The following is a 24,058-nucleotide window of genomic DNA, read 5'->3' on the forward strand; positions in this document are numbered from 1 at the left end:
CAGCCAGGGTGGTCCCCCAGGTGCCTGGGCTGTCCCTGCACAGAGCTGGCTCAAGCCAGGACCCCAAGGGCACCACCATAAACCCTCATGCACACACTTCCAGGATCACGGAAGGATGAGGTACATTTGTACCTCTAGGCTGCTTACACCGCCCTCACCTCAACCCATTCAGGACAACCAGGGAGAAGCACATGGCCTGGGTGGAGGAGGTCTCATAGAGGCTGCGGGTCCAAGGCCTGCTTCCATCTGCCACTGGAGCCTCCAAACCTACCAGCCCACCTGTCCCCACATCACCCTGCATCCACCCCACCATCACAGCCTCAGTTTTCTTGGTCCTCAGCTTGGTCCAAAATACAGCAAAATCATGTGCATCCCCGCCCTGCCTGTCCCCAGCACCTGCTGAGTCTCAGTCCCCTCCCCAAATGCCAAAACACACCAGTACAAGCCCCTGGGCGGTAGCCTGCCCCACCACCAGCAGTGTGCATTCCTAGACACCATCTGGGCCCTTAACATCCTGCAGCCGTCCCAACATGCCAGACACTCCTACCTGGGAGAGGTGTCCAGGGTGAGCGAGGTGAGGGCACTAGAGAAGAGCCGGGTATCCCAGAGCTTCACTTCACGCTCACGCATCTGCAAGGAGGGGACAGAGAGAGGCTCAGAGGGGCCTGTCCTTCAGGCCGCAGGGCTCCCCAGGAATCCAGGGACTGAGGACACAGCCTGGCACAGGGGCACTTTCCCCAGAGCAGAGCTGGGAGAGCAGTCGGCAGGGGGGGTGGGGGTGAGTCATGCCAGGGAGGGAGAGCTTGGGTTTTCATGTCCTGCCCCTTTAAGAACCCTTAGGTGACAAGGGACAAGGGGCGGTTCCCTCCATGGACTCTGGTCCCTGGGGGGGGCCCACCACAGTTCCCAGGGTCAGGCTTAGCTACTGCAAATGGAATCTGCCAGTTTTCAGCAGCCGTCGGTCCCCTGGGGCTCTGAGACCCGGCTGCACGCAGGGCCGTATATGGACAGGCCTGGAGCCGGCCTCACCCCGATCCTTAGTGCAGGGGCCCTGCTCATCTGCGAGGAGCCATACCTGGTTGAAGCCGGTGGACACAAGGTGCTCCTGGGTGCCCGTCCACACTAGCCGGCCATCCCTGCTGTTCTCATGGGCTTGTGTGCTCTGGAGGAGGCAAGAGATGGTGCTAAACCACAGAGGCCTCCTCGGGGGAGCCACCCAGCTGAGAGCCCCACGGAGGATAGGAGGGGCCAGGTCAGTGCCCCCCAGAAGCCAAGGGGGAACAGCTCTGCACCCAGAGGGCCGACCTGGCCAGCCAGCTTGGGCTCAGTCTCCCTCCTCCCATAGGGCCTGTCTGGATGCCCTCCTCCCACAGTGACGGGGCTCAGGACGGTGGTGCGTCCTTGCCCCTGCAGGTGTCCTAGGGGAGGCAGTCGGCTGCCGGTCACTGTCCCCAGGGACCCCAGTACCCTCTTGCAACTTCATTTTCCTTGCTCGTGGCCCAGGCTGCCTGCTTCTTAGGGCTGTTGTGAGGATCGACTGAGACCACATGTGACAGGAGCAGGCCTGCCACAAAGCACCATGCAAATCGAGGGATTACAAGTATTACTGCTGCCTTCCAACGCTGCCAGGGGGCCCAGGAGAGGTACTGGTGCCAAACTTAGGGAACAGTCCCGGGGAGGGCAGAGAAGTGCCCCTCATCGCCCTCCTGCAGCGCTGGAGCTGCCAGCAGGAAGGCTTCCTGGGCCCTGGGGAGGAGAGGCGAGTTCACACTGCGGGCGGCCCTGTCCCCTGGGCCCAGGCAGCAGGGAGCCGAGGGGGCCAGAGGAAATGCAAACAGCTCCCTCCCAGTCACCCTGGCCCCTGGAGCCTGAGACGAAAGACCCTGTTACCAAAAATAGCTCACCCCAAACTGTGGCCAGCTTCCTCCAAGCTTCCCACGGTCTCCTTGGGAATGAATGAGGGAGGAGGGTGGCTGTGAAGAGCTGGCCCAGCGCCCCCGCCCCAGCCCATGGAGGCCGACCCCAGCGTGGGAGACCATCGGAAACGGCCCCGTGTGTCTTTCAAGGGGCTTTTCTCACTAGTCCCTTCCCACCCACTGCAGTCAGCACAGGAAGCCAGGGCTGGAGCCTGAGAACCCGGGCCTGACATCCCCGTCTCCACGCAAGAGGGGCTGTGGGGTCAGGGGCGAGGGTCAGCCCCGCCCCCGAAGCCCCAGAGTCAGTCAGAAGTGTCAGAAGGGCTCTTGCCCTCTCTTCGGTGTGCAAATGTCCCACGTGAGCAGCAGACCAGATGGCTCCTGCCACATCCCCACAGCATTCATGCACTCAATAGATGTGCAGGCCTCCCCCTGGCCAGGCGCTGTGCCAGGATCTGGAGGTAGGGCCTGACACACCCCTCTCAAACGGAGAGTCATCCGCTGGGTGAAGCGGGGCTGCTCATTCACTTGGTCTTTCGTGATATGAACATTTGAGCTACATACAACACGAGGCGCTGGGGACATGGTCAATGGCACGGAAAGGGATGCCAAACTCACAAAGCATGTGAGTTGAAAGGCAGATGTGAACCAAACAGAAATAACAACGTCACCAGGTTGTCACCAGTGGAGCTTAAGAGCTCAAGCTTTGGAGTCAGACCGCCTTGGTGAAGGCCCTGCCACTATCAGCCTCATACCAGGATGAGTTACGCAACATCCCTGTGCCTCAGTTTCCTGATCTGTACAAAGAGCACTATAATGGACCTGCTGTGGAGGCTGTGCCAGGGCTAGGTTTACACTGGCGAAGCACCCAGGGTTGTGTTTGGAACACGTCAACAGGCATTTTTTAAAGCATGGTAATGGGGTACAATAAGAGTATAATTGAGGGAAGTGATCTGAGGTAACATTCGAGTTAAGATGTGAAGGATTGACAGGCGTGAGCCAGCAGAGGGACCAGCACCTGTGAAGAGTAGGGGCCTCGGAGAGCAAAGAGGCCGGCAGAGCCAGCACTGGGGTCAAGGGAGAGGCGGAGGTGTCCAGGGCCTACAGGGCCTGCAGGCAGCGAAAGCATTTTCATCCAGAGGCACGGGCTGGGGATGGCACACTCCTTGGCCCACGCCTCCCACCTTTCTACTTCACACATGGAGAAACAGAGAAACCAGAGGCCCAGAGAGAGGAAGCCATCTTCCCCAAATTGCCCAGCAAGATAGCCACTGCCAACTGCCACTGTTCTATCTGCACAAGGGGAGCTGAGGCGAGGACAGGAGAGGAGACAGAGGCACAGCCAGAAGGCAGCAGAGCCTAGACCAGGAGGAGCCCAGGAAGCCAGCTGCCCCCAAGCACCATGTGTTTCCCAGCAGTCATCCCTGGAGGAGCCCTAGATGAGGTCCCACGGGGGAACCAGGCTGCTGGGCAGGGCGGTGTGGGCTGGTGTGTCCTGCTCACCCCACAGCTCTCCACCCTGGCCTTGGGTCTCGGAGGGCATGGCCCCAAGGAAGTGGAGACAAGGTCAGAGCATAGGCTGATCCCAGTGCACTCGCCATGGGCACACCTAGCTCATTCTGCCCAGGGGTCACAGGAAGCCCTAGCAATGGGGGAGGGGTGGCCAAGGACCCCCTCCGACCACCCTTTGTCATTAGATCATTAGAGTGACTTTCATTTTCAAACAATGGCAAGCTGACCTCACTGGGACTTGGAAGGAAGGAGATCCCCGGATTCTCATCCTTCTGGGGCAAAGGGGAGGCTGCAGGCACCTTGACACCCTGTCACAGGAAGCGCTGGTGGTGATCCCCAAGCCTGCAGGCCAGGCCTTGGGGTCTCCCTCTCACAAGGAGCTGGGTATCCTGCTCAGTACCCCCACGTCTCCCCAACACCTGGCCCCAAGGAGGGAACAGGAGGGGCTGAGGCCAGGCAGAGCCTGCCCAGCACAGGGGCGCCAGGAACAGGCACATACCCGGCATTCCAGCCACGGTGCAGCCAAATCCCCCTCTTTGTTGCCTCGGCAACACTTCCTGTGTGGGGCAGGAAGGCTGAAGGAGGGGCCCTGGGCTCCTTCCTCGGGTAAGAGGGGTGGTGAGGGGACCTTCCCCAGTGGTAAGACCCTTACCACTCATCCACACCCCTCCTAAGCCAGGCTCAGTTCTGGGCTCCAGATGCTGGCCCCCACCAGGCCTGCCTGACACACGGGGTGGTTGGAAGGCATAGTTCCGCCTGCCCGCCAGAGGCCCTCCAGCCCCCACTGGCCACCAGACAGGCGTCCAGAAGCCTCACTGTCCCTGGGTGCCCCCTTAGCTGTGGCTGCTACTTCTCAGGCACAGCCATGGCTGCAGGCTCAGGGGTGCCACTCCCACCGGGGCCCTGGCACAGCAAAGGGGCAGCAGAGAGGCCGGGGGCTCTGGAGTCCAATGGACTGAACCTACCTCTGCCACCCAGCCATGTGACCCTGGGGCAAAAATGACCAAAGGGCTGAGTTTATAGGACGGTCATGAGGGTGGAAGGAAGTCATGTGTGCTAAGGGCCTGGGACACAATAACCCAACATAAATGCAGCCTAAAAAGAAAGCAAGGGTGTGAACAGGAGGGAGCCACCCAAGCATCCCTTGCTGTGTGCTCAGGTCACCAGAGGCGGGGCCAAAAACAGCCAAGGGAGGAAGCCCCAGGCCCTCTGCCCAACCTCCAGGCTATGGGGACAGACCCCATCTAGTGGGGAAGGAGGATCTCAAGAGAAGGCACTCCCAGAAGGCCTCTCCCCTGATTTGGCCCCTGGGCTCACACCGACCCTGGCCGCCAGCAGCAGTTTTACTAATAGAAGCCAGGTGTGGGCCAGATGCCCTGGCGGAAGTGGGGGGCAGGGCCAGGCGGAGGGCAGCATTCCAGGCCCCGCTGCCCCCGCACCAGCAAGCGGAGCACAGGCACCGTCCCAGGAGTTGGGAGGGGGTGGGAGCCACCCACGCTCTTCCCAGGTCTCCTCAGCCCAGAAAACCCCTTCAGGGGGGCTCCCTCCAGAACCAGATCCTCTCCCTCCCTCTTCTCTGAACGTGGAGCCCCTTGGATGGCAGCCACTGCCGTCTCCACCTCAGCACCATCACTGTCCCTCTTGCTGGAGGAGGAGGAGGAGGGGAGGAAGGAGGAAAAGGCTCAGGCTAGGGGAGCTGGCCTCAGGCAAGGCCAGGCTGGGGCAGGGATGGAGGTGCCAGGCGCTATGCCCTGGAGCCTGGGTAGGAAAGGGCCACCTGAGAAAGCTGGGGGAGGGGGCCTCAGTCTCCCTCCTCCAGCTGAGCCTGGGATCCCTCTTCCAGGCAAAGACTGGAGGAGGGCTGCAGAAGGCTACAGTGAAGCCCACTGCTCATACCTACACTGCCGTGAGGTTCAAACAGTTCCACCACCAGCCACAGGGCAACGGACCCAGAACCAGCCTCACCAGAAGCACGGCCAGGCTGGGGCTGAAACCACTTCTGCCGGGCTGGGTTCACCTGTCAGGATGGGCCTCCTGTTAGTTTCCAGCCAGAATTGGAACTGACCACACTGTCTTGGGCAAAAAGTTGCTGTTGGCTGGGTGAAGGGGCTCGTGTGTGTTTGTGTGTGTGCACGCACGCGCACGTGGGTAAGGGGGGGTGAGGCTCCCTGTCTCCTGGTTGGGTTTAGACTGGTGGATTACCCTCAACCCCAGGTGAGGAACAAGTCCTAGAAATAGAGATGGGGGCACCTGTGCGGGCCCTGGGGCATCTCTGGGGAGCTCTTCACCTGAGCTGGCAGCAGGGCCCTGAACTGAACTTCCTCAGAAAAGAAGGCTCCTCAGCTTCTAGAAAAAATTTTTTTAAATGTGTATCTGGGTGGGAGGGTATAGCTCAGGTGGTAGAGCATATGCTTAGTATGCACAAGGTCTTGGGTTCAATCCCCAATGCCTTCTGTAAAAATAAATAAATAAACCTAATTACCCTCCCCCCCCAAAAAAAACTAAATAAATAAATCACTCTTCAAAAAATCAATAAATAAATGTAAATCTGTTCATCTCACTGCTTGCTTATTAACTCTAATGGCTTCCCACAGCACAGGTGACAGGTCCCTTATTCGGGATCCTGGGACAAGCTTGTCCCACCCCAGGCCGTCCGCATCACTCAGGCCTCAGCTCCTCAGGGAAGCACTAAACCACTCCAGCAAGAGAAACCCCCTAGCAATGGTCCCGTGTCTGTCTTGTTCACCACAGAACATTCTGTGCTTGGCATCAAGCTGCTCTCAAATGAATGAACAATTCCCCGGGGGCTCCGTGCCTGTAGCGTGAACCCACCGCCTGGCCTCTCCACTTGAAGGGCCACATGCACCCCATGCACAGCCGCACACACAAACCAAACACACTCGGTGCCTGAGGCCCACAGTTCTGGCAGGGCCCCCAACACCAGCTGTGAGATTGGAGGGGTGCAGAAGGTGGGGGCCGTGCTTTCTTTGGCTCCTCCATAACTGGCCTCTGCTAACCGTACCAGGAAGAGTGGGTGGGGATGAGGGTCTCAAAGAAGGAGAGGAAGTTGGAATCTCAAATTAGCTTCCTGAAGCCACAGGATGCCTCCACTGAAGGCCTGTGGGCAGCCTGGCTGCACCCCACCCTGTGATCAAAGCTGGACCCTCCCAGGACCCAAGACACGCTTCCCAGAAAGAGCTTCCAGCAGTGGGAGCCACCTCCCAGGTGACCCCCCACGTCCCCGGCAGGCCTCGGCCAGGGGCACAGGGTATGGCAGAACCTGTGTACCAGTGGCGCCTGCCCCCACCCACACCTACTGGAGCCACTAGGGCCTCAACCCAGCCCTGCTGCCCACACAACTCACCTGGGAGACCTCAGGCTTAGCTCTGGGGTCAAAGATCCGCAGCTGCTTGTCCTGGAAAAGCAGAGAGGAGGAAACAGAGAGCACATTTAGGGCAGGGAGGGTATCTGGGGCCTGCCTGTCTCCCCCATCCCTAGGCACTAATGGTCCCACCTCCCTCCCCCAGTACATAGGGCAGGCAACACACACCAGGGTGATCCCTCCCCAGACCAGTTCCTCTTCTCACAGCAAAGGGCAGGCCCCCTTTCCTGCCCCAGTCACCCACACAGAGAACTCAGGGACAAGAGTTCACATTTCCTGAGCACCTACTAGGTGCTGGGCATGTAACACGCATGACCTTGCCCCATCTTTCCAACTACCTTATGAAGTGTGCTATCACCATGACCCCTTTGCAGATGGAGAAACTGAGGCTCAGAACCAAACTCTAGGTTACCAGCTGCTGTATGTGTGTCTGGGCCTGTGCTTGGCCCAGCCCAGAGAAGTTCATGGGACATCACTTCTACACTTAACTTTGCATCTCACCAGGATGGCAAGCTTACACATCCATCCATCACTCAGCACTCAATTACTGGTTCAGAACACCCGGGGGTGGGGTGGGGGTGGGAACAAACCAAAAAAAAAAAAAAAAAAGGAAAAAACACCTCCCATAGCTGGTGTAAGAGCTTTATATCTGTGGAATAATCTGTGTGTGAGTGTACACAAAGGTACTTGAATAAAGAACTGGGGGAGGGAAGCACAATCTGTATCCATTGATGATTTATTGGCTTGGCCTCGATAAACTGTTAAGTGCTAAAAGGAAGATGCAGAATGACACAGCATGATGTGATTCTGCTGCGGTAAAAGCAAACAGAAATCACCATCTGTCTGACCACATTCCTGTACGTTTTCCAAGTCTGCTGAACAAGGAGAAGGGTCTTGACCAGCCCGGGCCGTGTGTTAACGCTGAATACCAGGAGAGAGGCAGGTGAGGGGTGACCAGCTTTTCCTTTTCACACCTTAGCATGGCTCCATTTTGTTTCAATCAGCACAGATTCATAATTTCATATTTTGAAAAACAATGAACCAGCAATGAACAACTGGAACTTGACATTAAAAACAAAGTATCATTTACACTAGCACCCAAAAAACTGAACCACTTAGCTATAAACCCAACAAGATACATGGATTTACATGGGGAATACCATAAAATTCTGAAGAAAGAAATAAAAAAAACCCTGAACAAATGGAGATATATTCCATGTTCATGGATAGGGAAACTCAATATTGTCAAGAGGTCCATTCTTCCCAACCTGTCCTAGAGATTCAATACGATCCCAATGAAAATCCCAACAAGTTATCTTATGGATATCGACAAACTGACTACGAAGTTTATATGGAGAAGCAGAAGGCTCAGAATGGTCAATGAAATATTAAAGAAGAAGAACAAAGCTGGAGGACTGATGCTTCCCAGCTATACTCCAAAGCCACAGTAACCAGGACGGTGTGATCGGCAAGAGGATAGACAAACAGATCAACGGAACAGAACAGAGAGCCCAGAGAGAGACCCCCCTTAACTACAGGCACCTGATCTTTAACAAAGGAGCAAAGGGAATTCGATGGAGCAAAGACAGGCTTTTCAACAAATGGTGCTGGAACTGGGCATCCTCATGTAAAGGGATGAATCTAGACCTAGTCTTTACATCTCTCACAAATATCAACTAAAAATGGATCACAGACCTAAATGTAAAATATAAACCTTTATTATAAAACCTCTAGCAGACAGCACAGGAGAAAATCTAGGTAACCTTGGGTCTGGCAATGACTTTTTAGATACAACACCAAAAACATGACCTATGAAAGAAAAAACTGATAAGTTGGACTTTACTAAAATTATAAACTTCTGGTCTGCAAAAGAAAGTCTGGTCTGTTAAGAAAATAACAAGACATGCCACAGACTGGAAGAAAATATTTGCAAAGCACATATCTGAGAAAGCACTTATATCCAAAATATACAAAGAACACTTAAAACTCAAAAATAAAAAAACAAACAACCCAACTGAAAAATGGGCAAAAGACCAGAATGGATACCTCACCAAAAAAGATACATGGATGGAAAACAAACACATGAAAAGATGTTTAACATAATATACCATTAGAGAACTGTAAACAAAAACAGCAATGAGCTACCACTACACATGGATACGTTAAAAAGAACTGACAAATGCTGGTGAGGGTGTGGGGCAACAGGAACTCTCAACCATTGCTGGTGGGAATGCAAATGGTAAGGTCACTTTGGAAGACAGTCTGGTAGCTTCTTACAAAACCAAAAATCCTTTTACAATATGATCCAGCAACTGCGCTGTCAACTATTTACCCATATGAGTCAAAAATTTATATCCACGTAAATGTTTATAGTAGTTTTACCATAGTTGCACAGAACCGGAAGCAGCCATGATGGCAAACTCATACAATGGAATATTATTCAGTGATAAAAAGGACCCCAAACCATGAAACTCCTAGAAGAAAACACAGGGGGAAAAACTTCATGACACTGTATTTGTTAATGATTTCTTGGATACAACACTGAAAGTACAGGAAACAAAAGCAAAAATCGGCAAATGAGACTACATAAAACTTAACTTTCGTTCATCACAGGACACAATCAACATTGTAAAAAGACAACCTATAGAATGAGAAAATATTTTCATATCATCAATCTTATAAGAAGTAGACATCCAGAACATTATAAAGAACTCATATAACTCAGCAACAACAACAACAACAAAATCAAATAACTCAATTTAAAGATGAGCAAAAGACTTGAATAGACGTTTCTCAAAAGATACACAAATGGCCAACAAGCACGTGAAAAGATGTTTACTATCACTAATCATCAGAGAAATGCAAATCAAAATCACAGTAAGATATCACCTCACACTCAACAGGATGACTGCTATCAAAAAACCCAGAAAATAAGTGTTGGTGAGGATGTGTGAAGTTGGAACCCTTGTGCACTACTGATGGGAATGTAAAATGGTTTCGCTGCTATGGAAAATAGACTGGAAGTTCCTCAAAAAAATTAAAAATAGAATTACCATATGATCCAGTAATTCCATGTCTGGGTATAAACCCAAAAGAATTGAAAACAAGGTCACAAATATTTAAACACCCATGTTCATAGCAGCATTATTCACAATAGCCCAAGAGGTAGAGGCCACCCAAGTGTCCACCGACAGAATGGATTAAAAAAAACATGGTATACATTCAGTGAAATACTATTCAGCCTGAAAAAGGAAATCCTGTCACATGCTACAACATGGATGAACCTTGAGGACATTATGCAAATGAAATGAGCCAGTTACAGAAGGACAAGCAGTGTACGATTTCACTTACATGAGGCATTTACAGCAGTCAAATTCCTAGATATGGAAAGGAGAATGATGACCAGGGGCTGGGGGAGAGGGCCCAGGGAAGTTGTTGCTTAATGAGCATAGTTTCAGTTCCGCAGATCCATTTCACCACTATGCAAATATACTTAATATTGGAACTATGTACTTAAAGTGGTTAAGATGGTAAATTTTGTGATATGTGTTTTTATATCACAAATTAAAAAAAAAATACTCATCAGTCCACAAAAAGAGAGGACCCATAAATGTCTGTTACTAAGTGAAGGAAGCCAGTCTGGAAAAGCTACATATTGTATGATTCCAATTATACGACATTCCAGTCGACATTTGAGAAAAGGCAAATCTTACAGAAACAGCAAAAAGATCCGTGGTTGCTGAGGGTTTGGGAAGAAGCAGGGATGAACGGTTGAAGCACAGGGCACTTTTAGGGTGGTGAAACTATCCTGTGTGATGCTGTAATGATGGATACTTGAAATCATGCATCTGTGGGAACCCACAGAACTCACATCAAGAGTGAATCCTAATGTAAACTGTGGGCTTCAGTTAATGCAGCAACGTTGGTTTAACTGTAACAAATGTAACCCACCCAGATGCCAGATGGAACGGGGATGGGGGTATGGAGACTCAGCACTATCTGCTCAATGTTTCTGCCCACCCTGCCTGGCTGCTTGGGATGCAGAAACTGTCTGCACCGAGTGCTGGTGTCTGTTACCCAGAGGTGGTCACAGGCAACTTCAGAGAGGAACGTGGACCTGAGTTAAGCCCAGGATAAGCCAAGCTTGCGCTGGGAAGGGAAAGACATTTAAGTGAGGATAAATAGCATGAGCAAAGATGTTGAGATGTGATGTGGAAGGAAGACAAGGGCAAATGGTGGGAATGGGCTGGAGGGGGGCAGTGGGCAAGTGCACAGCTGGACAAGAGAAGGGGGTCAGCCCGGAGAGGCCTCCCTTCATGCCAGGGTCACCCTGGAAATGCAGACCAGCTGCAGTTCACTGAGGACTTGCTATGTGCCAGGTGGGCTCCAGGCACAGCCCACGGATTAGCTCTGAAGCACCGTCCACTCCATAGCCTCGGGTTCTGGAAGAAGCTGTTTAGAGACAGACAGAGATCAGACAGACAAGGACAGTGAAGGATTCAGGACAGAGACAGGTAGAAAGAATAGTAAGAGATAGAGAGAATATAGGAAAACAGAGAGGGACAGAGAGAGATTGAGACAAAGACAGAACAAGAGACAACAGAGAGCGAGGACAGAGAGGGGACGACAGCTAGGTAGATACAGAAAAGACAGCAAGTAACAGAGAAAGAACAACTAGAAATGGAGGACAGAGACAGGGCAGCAAGAGACAGACGGGGGGGGGCGCGCAGTGGGAGACAGAGGATCTGGACAGAAGATGGGCAAGAGGGAAGGCCTCCTGGCAGCAAGGGCCACTCCCAGCAGTGGGGACCAGACGGCCTAGGTCAGGATGCCAATCCCACTACTTCTCACAGGTCAGAGTCACAGTCTTGGCACCTGGGCACCTCCCTAAAGGGAGCTGGGCCATCGAGCGCAGAATTTCAGCGTTTGAGGCACTGGAGGCTGGCGTGGCGCTGGTGGGGCCCGCAGGGCCGGGCAGCAGGGGTGGCACTGGCCTGCTGAGGAGAATATCCTCATTCAGCTCACAGGTACAACCCACCACGTGGAGTGGGGGCCCAGCCAGCCAAGCCCAGCCATCCACGAGGCTGGCGCGCCCCCTAGCGGCTGCCTGCCCCTCCCTCGGCTGCAGGAGCTGGAAGGGGAGCAGGAAGGGTCTTCGGTGGCCTGGGCCCTGCCCCAGAGGCAGAACTGCTCCATGGGAGGATGGGAGTCCCAACAGGTGGCCAGGGAGATCTTCCCCGTGGGGTTGGGGGGGTGCACAGTGTGGAGACCAGGGAGGCTCTGATGGAAGCAGAGTGTTCCCCGCACCCCGCCCAAATCAGGCAGTTCTGTGAACAAACCCAGAGCCTGGCCTGGGAGGGGCTCAGTCTCCCTCCTGCTGAGAGTTGGCCCACTCACCGGCTTCCCCCACGCATTCAGAACAAGCCCATGGGCACCTCCACCTGACATGCAACCCCTCCATCACTCCCCAAGGTTTTCCAGCTTTTGATGCACACATTCAGGACCCCCAGGCTCCCTTTACAGCCAAGGAGGGGGCACTGGATACAGGACCGTGGTGACGCCCAGCATTCCTCACAGGGGATGGCCTGCGAGGACAGCATCCTCCTCCGTGATGCTGCACCCAGATCAACAGCATCGCAAGGTGCTGTGTCCTCACAAGTAGAGCAATGAGGTCCAGGAACTGGGGAAGCTTAACATGGCAGGACTCCAGTGACCCACTTGAGAAACCTGTGCACTTTGTCCCTGCAACTTTACGCTCTCTGAGGGGACAGGGGACAGGAGAGTCTCACTGGGCTCTGAGTTGTAGCCTGTTCCACCAAGTCTTCTTCCCAAGACAGCAGCAGGCACAGAGTCACCACACCAGAGGAGGTAGCAGGATGCGATGGGATGGGGTGCTCGTTCTCCACCTGCCCTGCACCAGGCCCAGTTTTGATGGTAAGTAGAGCTCAGACCCCTGGGGAGAAGGGGCTAGACTCCCACACCAGTGAATCCCCCCTCAGTGACCAGCAGGGGCCAGTCAAGAGTTCCGGAGCCCAGCATGGGTGGTGGGGAGGGAGAGGATGAGACCAGCCTCATGAGGGGCCTCCTCCTCCTACCTTTCCTCTTGCAAGATTCCAGCCAGACCCTGGGAAAGCTGTTCCCAGGGTGAACTTATGAAAAGGAGCAAGCAGTCCCAGCAGCACCGCAGGGACTGCAGCAGGTGCGGGGTTTGTGGTGAGGCCCTCCGTCCCTGGGTGGTCAGGGCTCACAGCTGGTCCCACCCCTCCTGGCACTGCTGCTCACGGCCACATGCATGTCCAGGGACTGGTCTGTGTGGGGACAGTGCCCAGCCCCCTTGCCTCAACAGGACAGTTCCTATGTACCTCCACAAACCCCCTGCACGCAATCTCTGGACTCCACGCCCTCTTCCCCGTCTCCAGGGCTCTCTAGGTCCTCCCAGGCTCTGCCAGGCCTTCCCTGGGAAGTCACTTCTCCCTGCCCACGTCCCATCACTAAGGCCTGCGCTGCCCCATCTCCTGGAGGCCGGCCTGCTCCCCACCGTCACCCTAGCCCCACAAGGTGCCCACTGCCCTCAGAACAAACCCCTCACGCGGCCTCATGCTCAGCCGCAGCCCACCCCACTCTCCCCCCCGGGCCCGCACTCCTCACCTGGCTGCCTCTGAACACGGAACATGGCAGGACCCCGGGAGACATGCCCAACTCCTGATCTGTCCCTTCGAAGCCCCGTCAGAACCAGATTCAACCACGCTGGGGGCTCCGGCTGGGCCGTGAGCTCTGGGGAGGGGTGGTGCCTCTGGCTGCTCCACAGGAAATGACCCACATCAAACCTCAGACATCTGCACCTCCGACAGCTTGCCTGGTGCTGGAGAGGGGGTGGGTGGGACTGGAGATGAGGGGACATGAGGCAGAGAACACAAGGCCCAGTGGTGTCACCTCCCTCCAGGCCACAGGCTAGACCAGCCTTGTGGGCTGCAGGTCTCAGGGGAAGGGTGGTCTAGGCAACGGTACCTGCAGCCCAGGGTGGAGTGCTGGTGGGGCAGCCTGGGTGAGCTCTGACAGAAGTGGCCCCAGCTTGCCCTGGGCCCCACAGCTTCCTTCCTCCCTCTCCAGGGCCATGCCCTAGGCAGCTGATCTGTGCGGCAGCTACAGAATATTCACAGGGTGTGGAGACCACACGTGTCTGCCCCAGGGCTGCTCCATCACTGGAGAAACCAAGGCATCTTCCTGCCACCCTTCTGTCAAGCCACCCAGCTGCCACAGGGCTGCAGCCCTGCTCCCTTGAGGCACCACTGGAGCTGTGAGGCGGGAGGAAAAGCAGGCAGCCCAGAGCCCGGCCTGACCTCAGGGGCTAGTGCTTTCCGCACACTTCCTTGTGGGTTCAGCTGTGGAACAAGCATCTCTGCTCCATCCATTCTCCAGGCTCAGAGGGCCGGACTGCTAGCCCACAGACACACGTCTCCTCCCAAACCCAAGCTGGAGCCCACAACATCTGCAGAACAGCCCCAGGGCAGCCAGCGTTACTCCTGGGGAAAGCAGCTGGTGAAAATCTTATCCATCTTAAAACTCTTCACAGCCTAGAGCCAGCAACATCTCTGGCAGGAATCTAGGTCGGGGTGGGCAAGCTGTAAGGCCCAACGGGCCAAATCCAACCTGCCACCTGGTTCTACAAATGCAGTTTTACTGGAACATGGCCACACCCATCATTTATGTAGTGTCCACAGCTGCCTCTTTGTTACAAAGTGATACTGACAGAGATAGCTTGGCCTGCAAACCCCGAAGTATTTACTATCTGGCCCTTTACAGAAAAAGTTTGCCCTCCACTGCTACTAGGCTAAGAAAATCATATAAAGGTAGAGAAAAACCCCTATATACAAGTGCATTCAAACCTGACAACTTGTCACGCAGTGATGCCAAGTAGAAGCAACCCAGACTTCTGCAAGCAGGGGCTCCAATGAGTAAACTGTAAATCTACATGGTAAAATATTTCCTGTGACATTTGTTAAGTTTTTGATGGACTGGAGAAAATTTTATTATGCTGAGAAAAAAAAAAACGTAGAGAGTATGATTTCAACACATACAGGAAAAATACAGAACGATGTCGAAATGGTGACAGGTCCTGTCCCTGAGAGGATTACTTTTTTTTTTTTTTTTTTGCTTCTTTACTTTTTAACTGTTCTCCAAAATTTGTAAAACAAGCACAAACTACTATACTTGGGTGATCACAAGAAAAAAATCTGCTGTGACAATCCGCTCTCCTCCCAGCTTTCTCCTTCCTCCCTTCGTCTCATTCTGTGTTTGTCTGTCTCACATACACACGTGGAAACACAGTGCTCACCAGCATTTAACTTGAGCAAGCAAACCACATGGTGTGACTGCCTCGGCCTAAAGCAGCAGCTCCTTAGAGTCTTGGAGAAACAGTAGCCCTGTCATATTTACCCCTCAACCCCTGGAGCTCAGGCCAGTGTCTAGACCTACAGTTTAATAAATCAAATGGGGAAAAGTCAATAAAGACTGGGAAATGGGGCTCCCAAGAAAGCAGAGAAAAGAAGTGAAAGTTGGAAATAGGATCCTCCTGCATATGCAGACCCCACATTTTCTCTTTCAGAGGAGTCCCCAACCCTGCCTCCCAACAACCAGCTCCTGTCCCCCCATCCCCTTGGCCAGCCACACTTCCCAGATAAACCCTTCCTTGCCAGATCTTTCCTTGCCTCCTGCCTTTCTTCACATACGGCTTCAGGCAGCAGCATACCTCAAAAGGTCCCAAAGGTTGCCCACGACCCCAGATCCGTAGGTATCACTCACTGTTCCCAGTGCCCCTGCCACCTCCCGGGGAAGCCCTGGGTCTCAGGAAACAGAGAACTGGTCTTTCTTGGCTTCCTTCCTCCCACCAGGAGGCTCCTTCTGTCTCTCTTGCAGGTTCTGATCCTTCCTCGGCTCCTTGGGCCACCTCTTCTCACTTCTTCCTCTCCCCATGGGGACACTCGCGTCCCCCTAGAGGTACCACATACACACAGATGACGCCCACCCTTCCACCCTCAGCTCAGAGCAGAGCCCAGTCCACAGATTCAACTGACACCTCCATTCAGAGGTCCCAGGTGCCTCCATCCCCACCGGCCACCAGCCACACCAGGAGCGCCCCATCTTGTCCTTGTCTCAGTGGCAGGGCCCTCCTCCAGCCCATAACCCAGAAGCCAGCCTCACAACCCCCAACCACACAGCCAGCCCACAGCCAACCCCACAGCTCTCTCCTCCTGTCTCCTGTCTCCCATATCTGTCACATCCCACATCTGTACCACCCCTGGCCCGAGAGGCTCCTCTCTCCCTAAGAGGTTGTTCCTCCTTTACTTTTGGCCGCCGCATCACCCCACCAAGAAAATGCTCTGTCCACACTGCAGCTGGGGAGCCTCGAAATGCAGATCTGCTCACCTGACACCACGGCCACCCACCTCTGGCTTTAAACACCCCAGTGCTTTCCTGTTGCTTCTACAGTAATCAGTGTGACCCTCTGCATGCAGCTCTGCTCTCTGCCCCCAGCCCGGCCCAGCCCTGCACCCAGTCCCTGCACCCTCTCGTTCCCCATCTGCAGCTGTAACTCCTTCCACCCAGCACACTCACCCTGCCCCTGCCCGACACCCAGCATGCCTCCCCTAGCCTCTCCAACCACTCAAAGCATCTCATGTCCCTCTTCCATGACTGTCATGGGTCACAATTATCCTTTTATCCATATGATCCCTGGACCCACACCAGCCACCCCCACTGGCATGGGGCCTGGCATCATCGAGGACCCTGAGGCCTGCTCACTGGATGTGGGGGCTGGCAAAGTGCACTGCATATGGACGCTGTCTAACATGACCCTCACAGATAGGCAGGCAGACAGAGCAGCCAGGCAGCCAGGGGAGGCTGCAATGGGAGCCCCAGAGGGCCAGTGTGGGGCTTCCTCTGGTGGAGTGGGAGCTTTGAGAGACAGGTATGAGCTAGAAGGTGTGAGGGCAGCTGAGGTGGGGGAGGGGCTCACAACCGCCTACCCTGGCCTTGGTTTTCTGCTGCCTCTTAAGTACTGCTGAGCCTGGCAGGTACAGCCCGGGACATGTGCTCTGCAACATGATGGCCTCAGGCCCCCGCAGGCACTTACTCAAGTCTCACCCTTACCTTGCATGTCGTGGCCAGCAGGGCTCCGTCCCGGCTCCAGACGGCACCCTGCACCAGGTCCCCATGGGTCACCAGCTCTGCAGAGAAGCAGCCAAGGTCAGGAGGGGTTCAGGGTCCCCCCATCCCAAGCATGAGGACACCAGGGAAGCAGGTGCAGGTTGGCCTGGCTTGGGGGTAATTGCAGGGGCAGTGGCAGCAGCTCCTCCCAGAAGGCACTGCACAGCACCCCGGGGCTGCTGCCTTCAGCCCTGCCCTCTCAGGCCACGCTTCGCTCCCTCCCTCCCTTCCCTTCCCTTCCCTTCCCTTCCCTTCCCTTCCCTTCCCAGGATCCCAGCTCCTGGGCCCGCCTCTCTTCCCGCCCAGGCTTGCTCTGGACATGTCACACACACTCTGGCCCTGTTCCTCCCCCAGTGTGACAGTTTTAAAACCTGTCCACAAATTATTTGATACCCTTCCTGTTAGAGGTTGAATCGTGTCCGCTTCCAAAAGATGCTGAAGCCCTCACCCTCAGCACCTGTGAACGGGACTTTATTTGGAAACAGTCTTGGCAGATAATCGAGTTAAGCTGATGTCACTAGAATGGACCCTAAGCCAATATGACTAGCATCCTTGTGAAAAAGGAAATCAGACAGAGAGAGACATGCACAGAGAGAAAACAAGGTAAACAGAGAGAAGATAGCCATCCACAAGCCACGGAGTACCAGCAGGCACAGAAGCTGGGAGGGGGCCTGGACAGACTGCCCCTCGCAGCCTCAGAAGGAATCAACCTGCTGACACTTGCATTTTGGACTTCCAATCTCCAGGATTGCGAGGTAACAAATTTCTGTTATTCTAAGCCACCCAATTTGTGGTACTTTGTTACAGTGGCTCTAGGAAACTAACATATCCTCCCTTCAAAATGTGGAGCTGAATTCCTTTCCTCCTGAGTGTAAGTAGGACCCAGTGACTTGCTTCTAATGGAGAGCATGTGCCTTCCAAAGGCATAAGAGGCACTGTGCCTTCCTCCTTGCTCTCTCTCTTGGACTGTGCACCAGGAGAAGTGGCTGCCATGCAGTGAGCAGCCCATCCAGAGGCCCATGGGGGAGAACCGAGACCTTCTGTCCACAGCTGGGACTGTGTGAGTGAACCATCCTGGAAGCTGATCCTTCCGCCCCAATCAAGCCTTCATATGATGGCAGCCCCAGCTGACATCTTGACTTGCAACCTCAACTTACAACCCTGAGCCAGAACCACCAAGCTAAGCTGCTCGCAAATCCCTGACGATCAGAAACTGTGAAATGAGAAAATGTTTATAGTTGTTTTAAGTCTCTAGGTTTTGGGGTAATTTGTTCTGCAGCAATAGGTAACTACTATGTCAAGTTTACTTCCCAGAGGTTAATCCCAGTCCTGTCACCTGCTTGCACTATGACCTTGGTCAAGTTATTTAACCACATCTGAAACATGGGAATGGCAACACTCCCCAGTGTGAAGCCCTCAGCACAGTACCAGGCACATGAGAAAAGCTTGAGAGATGGCCGTTACAGCTGGGGTGACTCCCTGATGACACACTGCCTGATGGCCTTCACCTCTGCTTCAAAGGTTGGCCTGGACTTTTCTACTACACCAGGAGCTCCTTGGGGACGAGGCCTACACCTTGAATGTCACATCCTTTGTGGCACAAGACAACTCCATGGTAGGCACTGGCTGACTTCTGAGTAATTGATGCTGTCAGGGGGTAATCCCTGAGACACCCCGTTAGGCTGATGGCCCCTGGTCCCAGCCCCAGAGATGGGGACATCATTATGGAAGGCTTAGTCCACTTGGGCACTCTGCACAGCCCTGTGGGGCAAGTCCGTCCTTCAACTCTCCTGTTACCTTTACCCTAAAAGGGGATGAGTACGACACAGAGGATTCTGCAGACAGGATTTGGTGATGCCAAGCTCCACTATGGGTCACAGTGCAGGGGCATAACCATTCAAATACTGAGGAATCGGACCCAAAGTTATCATCAGCTATGCCTGGTCTGAATGTTTGTGTTCCCTTTACCCAAAATTCACATGTTGAAACCGGATTCCGGATGTGATGGAATCCAGAGGCAGGGCCTCTGCGAGGTCATAAGCTCACGAGGGTGGAGTCTCATGAGAGAGTTTAGTGCTCTTATAAAAGAGACATCTGAGAGCTCCCTCGCCCCTGCCTCTAGGAGACGACACCCCGAGAACACAGCAAACCAGGAAGCAAGTCCTCTCTAGACACTGAACCTGCTGGTGGCTTGATCTTAGACAGTCCAGCCTTCAGAACTGTGAGAAATAAATGCCTGTTGTTCATAAGCCAGTCTGTGGGATTTTGTTATAGCTGTCCAAACAGACAGGACGATGCATACGGGGAAAATGAGAGAAGCACCATGGGGGGGGGGGGATGTGAAGAGAGCAAAATCCTCATCTCCCAGGGCAGATGAGGGCAGAAATCAGTAGTGTGTTTTCAGAACTGAAATGACACACAATTCAAGAAATAACGGTATAAGAAAGTCATTTGGACATATGAAGGAAAAAGCTGAAAAAACAGCTAAGTGAGATGAAAACAGATGTCTATGGGAAGTGGGGAGGGATGGGGTATTTGTAGCAAGTTAGAATCACATATATACATGTCTGTATACGTGCATATATGTACGTACACACACATATACACACGTGTACATAAATGCACATCAGGTACATGTGAAACTTTGGTATGTATTTAAAAACTAATGCTACCAAAACCATAAACGAAGAAACAAAGTGCTGTGCAGGTGGGGTTGCCCAGCAGGGACAGTCAGCGCAGCCCGTACCTGTGAGGGGCTGCTGCTTGGCTGCGTCCCAGACCTTCACGGCCCTGCCTGCTGCGCTCACCAGGACGCCGTCCGCAGTCGGGTGGAACTGCAGCACCTCCACCTGGGTGTCCTCGGGGCCCAGCAACAGCCCAGGCCCCGAGGGCAGTGCCTGGCCAGGGGCTGGCAGTCGCCACAGTTTCACCTGTAGTAAAGAGCGAGTCCGTGAGCCCAGGGCTGGGAGGGGCCTCCCTGCCTCCAGCCAGCCTTGCCAGCAGCTCCCTAACCCCAGGGGCAAGGGGCTGGTCTCTGTGTCAGGGGAGGGAGGGGAAGGGGCTCAGGGTCACAGGGTGTGGTTAGAGGCTGAGAGAAAGACACAGGAGCTGGGGGGAATCCAGGGGCTGTACTCCGTCTCCTCTGAGCCTCCCCCATCACCCCAGCCTTGCTATCTTCAGGGAGCAGCAGAACACAGGTTGTAGCCACGGCTCAGGGCAAGCTCACAGGAGTGCACGGGAGCGGGCGAGGGTTGAGGAACCTAGCAGGAGGGGCTGGATGGGAACCCAGAGGCACCCGACGAGGGGTGGGAGGGGCCTCGAACTGCTCTTTCAGCTGCTCCACTCACCGTCCTATCAGCTGAGGCTGTGGCCAGGAGGAAGTCATCAAAAGGAGAGAAGTCCACGTCCGTGACCACGTCTGTGGGAGAGAAACAGCTGACACAGGCTGGATGGGAACCAGCCAGAATGTCCTGCTTCCAGCTCAAAGTGACCTCTCCCAAGGCTGGGAATCACAGCCCAGGGTTTCTGAGCTGACACCTCTGCCCACGTGGTGGCAGGCTTAAAGTCCTCAAGAGGAGGGCACCTCTGGAAACCGCGGGTAAATGCTATAGGCCTCTGCCTGCAACAGGCGTCCCCAAGAGCCCTGCGGCCCAGGGTGGCCAAGGGCCCAGCATCGGGAGGTTGGCAGGATAGGCAGGAAGTTCCTCAGACCACCAGGTACCTGCATTCACCCAAAACCCAGCTCAGGTGAATGAACACAAGCACCAGACCCCAGTCTGGGCCCAAAGGGGATTCACAAACAGGACAGACTAGAGGCCACCTAACCCTAACAGGCCCTCATCACATCCACAGGGAAGACACACATGTCTCTGAAAATGCAGCAAGAGGTGGGCTGTGCACGCAGGAGAGACCCCAAGGTCAGAGGTCAGGATAGACTTCCTGGAGGAGGCACAATGGACCCAGAAGAATACAGAGGGTGGAACAGGCAGGCAGGGGGCTGGGGTGACATGCCCGACCTAGGAGTTCTCTGACCCCTGACACCCCCAGGAGCCAAGGCTGGCCCATCTGTAGGAGTGCACCTGACCCAAGCCCGGCAGCCAGGGTGTCTCTTGAGGGAATTAAGCCAGGAATGGGAAGGTCAAGTGACAGGGTGCCTTAGGGACTGGCCTGGGTGGAGGTCAGCCAGCTGGGAGGGAGCTGTCTAAGGCCTGTGTGTCCAGCTGCTCCTTCAGTTCTGGAAGCTCCCCAAGAGTCTCCCAATAAATCCCTTTTTGGCTTAAGCAAGCTAGAGTTGGTCTCAGTTCTTTGCAACCAAACAACCTGAACTCCTCAGCTCCGGGGGACCAGGATGGGAGTTGGGGCACACAGAGTGAGCCAGAGCCCAGAGGGGAAATGAGACTGATGGTTTCAGGGGGCAGGGCCAGGCCAGGGTTCAGGTGTGAGGGGCAGCAGGGGATGTGAGCAGGACAGCTAGGCCTGCGTCACCATCTTACTGACTGCCTCCCCAGTGGGGCCGAGAAGGTACACTTTCCTCCCAGGCCGGAGCTGGACCCTGGGCATCCAGGCCAGAGGAGACAAAGAGGAGAAGGGGTAGACGGGGACAAGCACTCCTTGGGACAGCCCCAGCCTAGACCCCCTGACACCCCACCCTGCAGGCTCCTCACTGGACAAAGCCTGGCATCAATGAGAATGCTCTGAGTGCTCAGCGGTGACAGCAGGCCTGTGTCCTTCGCATGCACTTATCTCACCAAATGCTCACAACAACACATCAGGGTGGCACTGTAGCATCATCCCCAACTGAAGGATGAGGACACGAGGACAGAGAGGTTAAGTAACTTGCCCAGAGCTGCACAGTTAAGAAGGGGCAAGGCTGAGGGTCAGGCAGGCAGTCCAGCTTCAGAACCTACAACCTCAGCACAACACATGGCCTTTCCTGAGTCAGAGCAGGGCCCCCGCCACCATCCCACAGCCCAGGCGTGCAGAAACGTCAAGATGCTTCCAAGCACTCTGCTTCCACGGACCAAAGGGCTGCTTGGCCCTGAGCCGAGGGGCAGAAGGTGCTCCTGAAGGTGGGGCGGCAGCCAGAACCCAGACCACCACAGTCTCCCCCCCCAACCAGCACCTAAGAGGGCAGAATGGTGCCTGGTGCCTGGAAAGCAGGTTCTGAGGAGCTGGAGCTCAGTTTCCCCTAGAGCAGCTTCCCGGCAAGGCTGCTCCTGCAAGGAGAGGCTCCAGATAGCCACAGTGAGGCTACAATCCGCTGATAGAAGCTTGATCCAGCTTCTAGTTGAAGCCCCCCCAATAACAGGGAGCTCACCATCTTATAGGTAACACCAACATGGGCAGCATCCCCAGGAGAAATAAGCAACAAGAAGCAAACAGCATGGTGCCTAACCCGGGTTCCGATTCTGGCTCTGCCAGCAACAGTGCCCACACTGCTAAGTTCCTCATCTCTTTGAGCCTCAGTTTCATTAGCTGAAAAATGGGTTACTTAAAAACCTACTTCAAAAATGTATGAGAATGGATGAGAAAGCGGACTTTGTCTCCGTTGGAGGACACAAATGATCGCAAAAACATTACAGCAAACGAAAGAGACCAGATTAGAAAGACCGTGTATGGTATGAGTCGGTTTACGCCCAGAAAAGGCCAGTCAACAGAGCAAACGTTTTCTGTGAAGGGCGAGGTAGGAAATGTTTTAGTTTTTGAGGGACATACGGTCTCTGTCTCCTCAACTGTTGGAAAGCAGTTGTTGGAAAAAGCAGCCACAGCCTGTAAGTCAATGAAGAGGCGTGGCTGTGTTCCAATAAAACTATTTACAAAGCCCGGCAGCGGGCCAGATTTGGCCACACGGTAGCTTCAGTCCCTGCTGCAGAGGCTGGAAGATCAACGGACACCTGAGGCTGCAGGGCTTCAGGGAGACACATCCTAACTGCCAAGAGGCACAAGGGGTCTTCCCAGGATGATGGAAATGTTCTAACGCCGTGGGGTGGGATACGCAGCCCAGTAACTTTAATAAAAATCATCAAATTCTTCACTTCAAACAAGTAACGTTCATAGTATGTAAATGAGACCTCAATAAAGTTGTTTTAAGTTTTAAAATAGGATTAGATGACAAAACACAGATAACACACTTAGCACCCAGGGAGCTCTCCATCAATCTTCACTACGGTCATTTTATTCACCGCCACCATCATCGTCAGGACCACTACACTGGGCTGCACACCCAGACCAGGGACCAAGGATCAGCCCCTTTCCCTCACCCAGGGCTGCCCAAAAGGCAGCCGGGAATGCAGGCCAGAGGGTCTGGGCTCACGGCCACTGCAGCTGGACAGGGAGAGAGGAGGCAGCCGGGCCGGTGCTGTTGCAGCCCAAGGAGAGCAAACTGTTCCCTCAAAATAGGCGGGCTGCCAGGAGGATTACTGGGCGCCCCCAGAAGCAGCTGCAGTGGTGAACAAAAGCTCTCTTTGTGAGGGCCCATCTCTGACCCTACAGCACAACCAGCCCCCTCCCTGGACAGCCCTAAGCAGCCTGGCTGGGGAGGATGCCTGGCGGTGAGAGGTGGTCTGCTGGGCTCCAGGCGAGCAGACAGGGCTAAGAACCACACAGAGCTGAGTCCTCTGCAGGGAGCCTGGAGCCTGGCCCTGGCCAATGTATATCCCCTTCCTTCTGGCCTGACCACCTGGAGCACCAAGCTTCCCTCCTCTCTGCCCAGGCTGGAATTCGCAACCAGGAACCAGCCTTCCAATCTGGACCTCATCTGTCAGGAGGTGAAGTGAGGATAGTAGGAGTGACCAGGGAAGCCACGGAGCTGCAGGACCAGATAAGAATGAATCCTGGCCCCAGGGAGGGAGGGGAGAGTTCCAGGCTTCCTCCAGTCCCCACTCACCTGAATGGCAGCCCAAGTGGGTCACATGTCTCTTGTCCTCTCCCTGGCCTTCCAGAGGCACAATGCCCAGCACACCTGTCAAACAAACACGGGGGCTCTGACTCCACTGCCCAGGGTTTCCAGAGCCACAAGACCCAAAAGCTTAGCACTGGACTT

General features: G+C 54.4%; 1 protein-coding gene across 5 annotated transcripts in view; it reads right to left on the reverse strand.

Moving 5' to 3' along the window:
• CORO7 (coronin 7) overlaps positions 1-24,058 on the reverse strand; it is a 54,789-nt gene that overhangs the window by 27,398 nt on the left and 3,333 nt on the right. For 4 of the 5 annotated variants that reach the window (XM_032461076.1, XM_032461077.1, XM_032461078.1 and 1 more), the window contains exons 3-9: positions 23,903-23,977; positions 20,364-20,434; positions 19,763-19,946; positions 16,960-17,036; positions 6,793-6,843; positions 1,076-1,162; positions 548-630 (exon numbers count right to left, since the gene is read on the reverse strand). In XM_032461076.1, coding sequence (XP_032316967.1) covers positions 548-630; positions 1,076-1,162; positions 6,793-6,843; positions 16,960-17,036; positions 19,763-19,946; positions 20,364-20,434; positions 23,903-23,977 — 628 coding nt within the window. The other variant, XM_032461080.1, reaches the window with a different exon arrangement.

Source organism: Camelus ferus, chromosome 18 (genome assembly GCF_009834535.1).
Source record: "Camelus ferus isolate YT-003-E chromosome 18, BCGSAC_Cfer_1.0, whole genome shotgun sequence".
NCBI lineage: Eukaryota > Metazoa > Chordata > Mammalia > Artiodactyla > Camelidae > Camelus > Camelus ferus.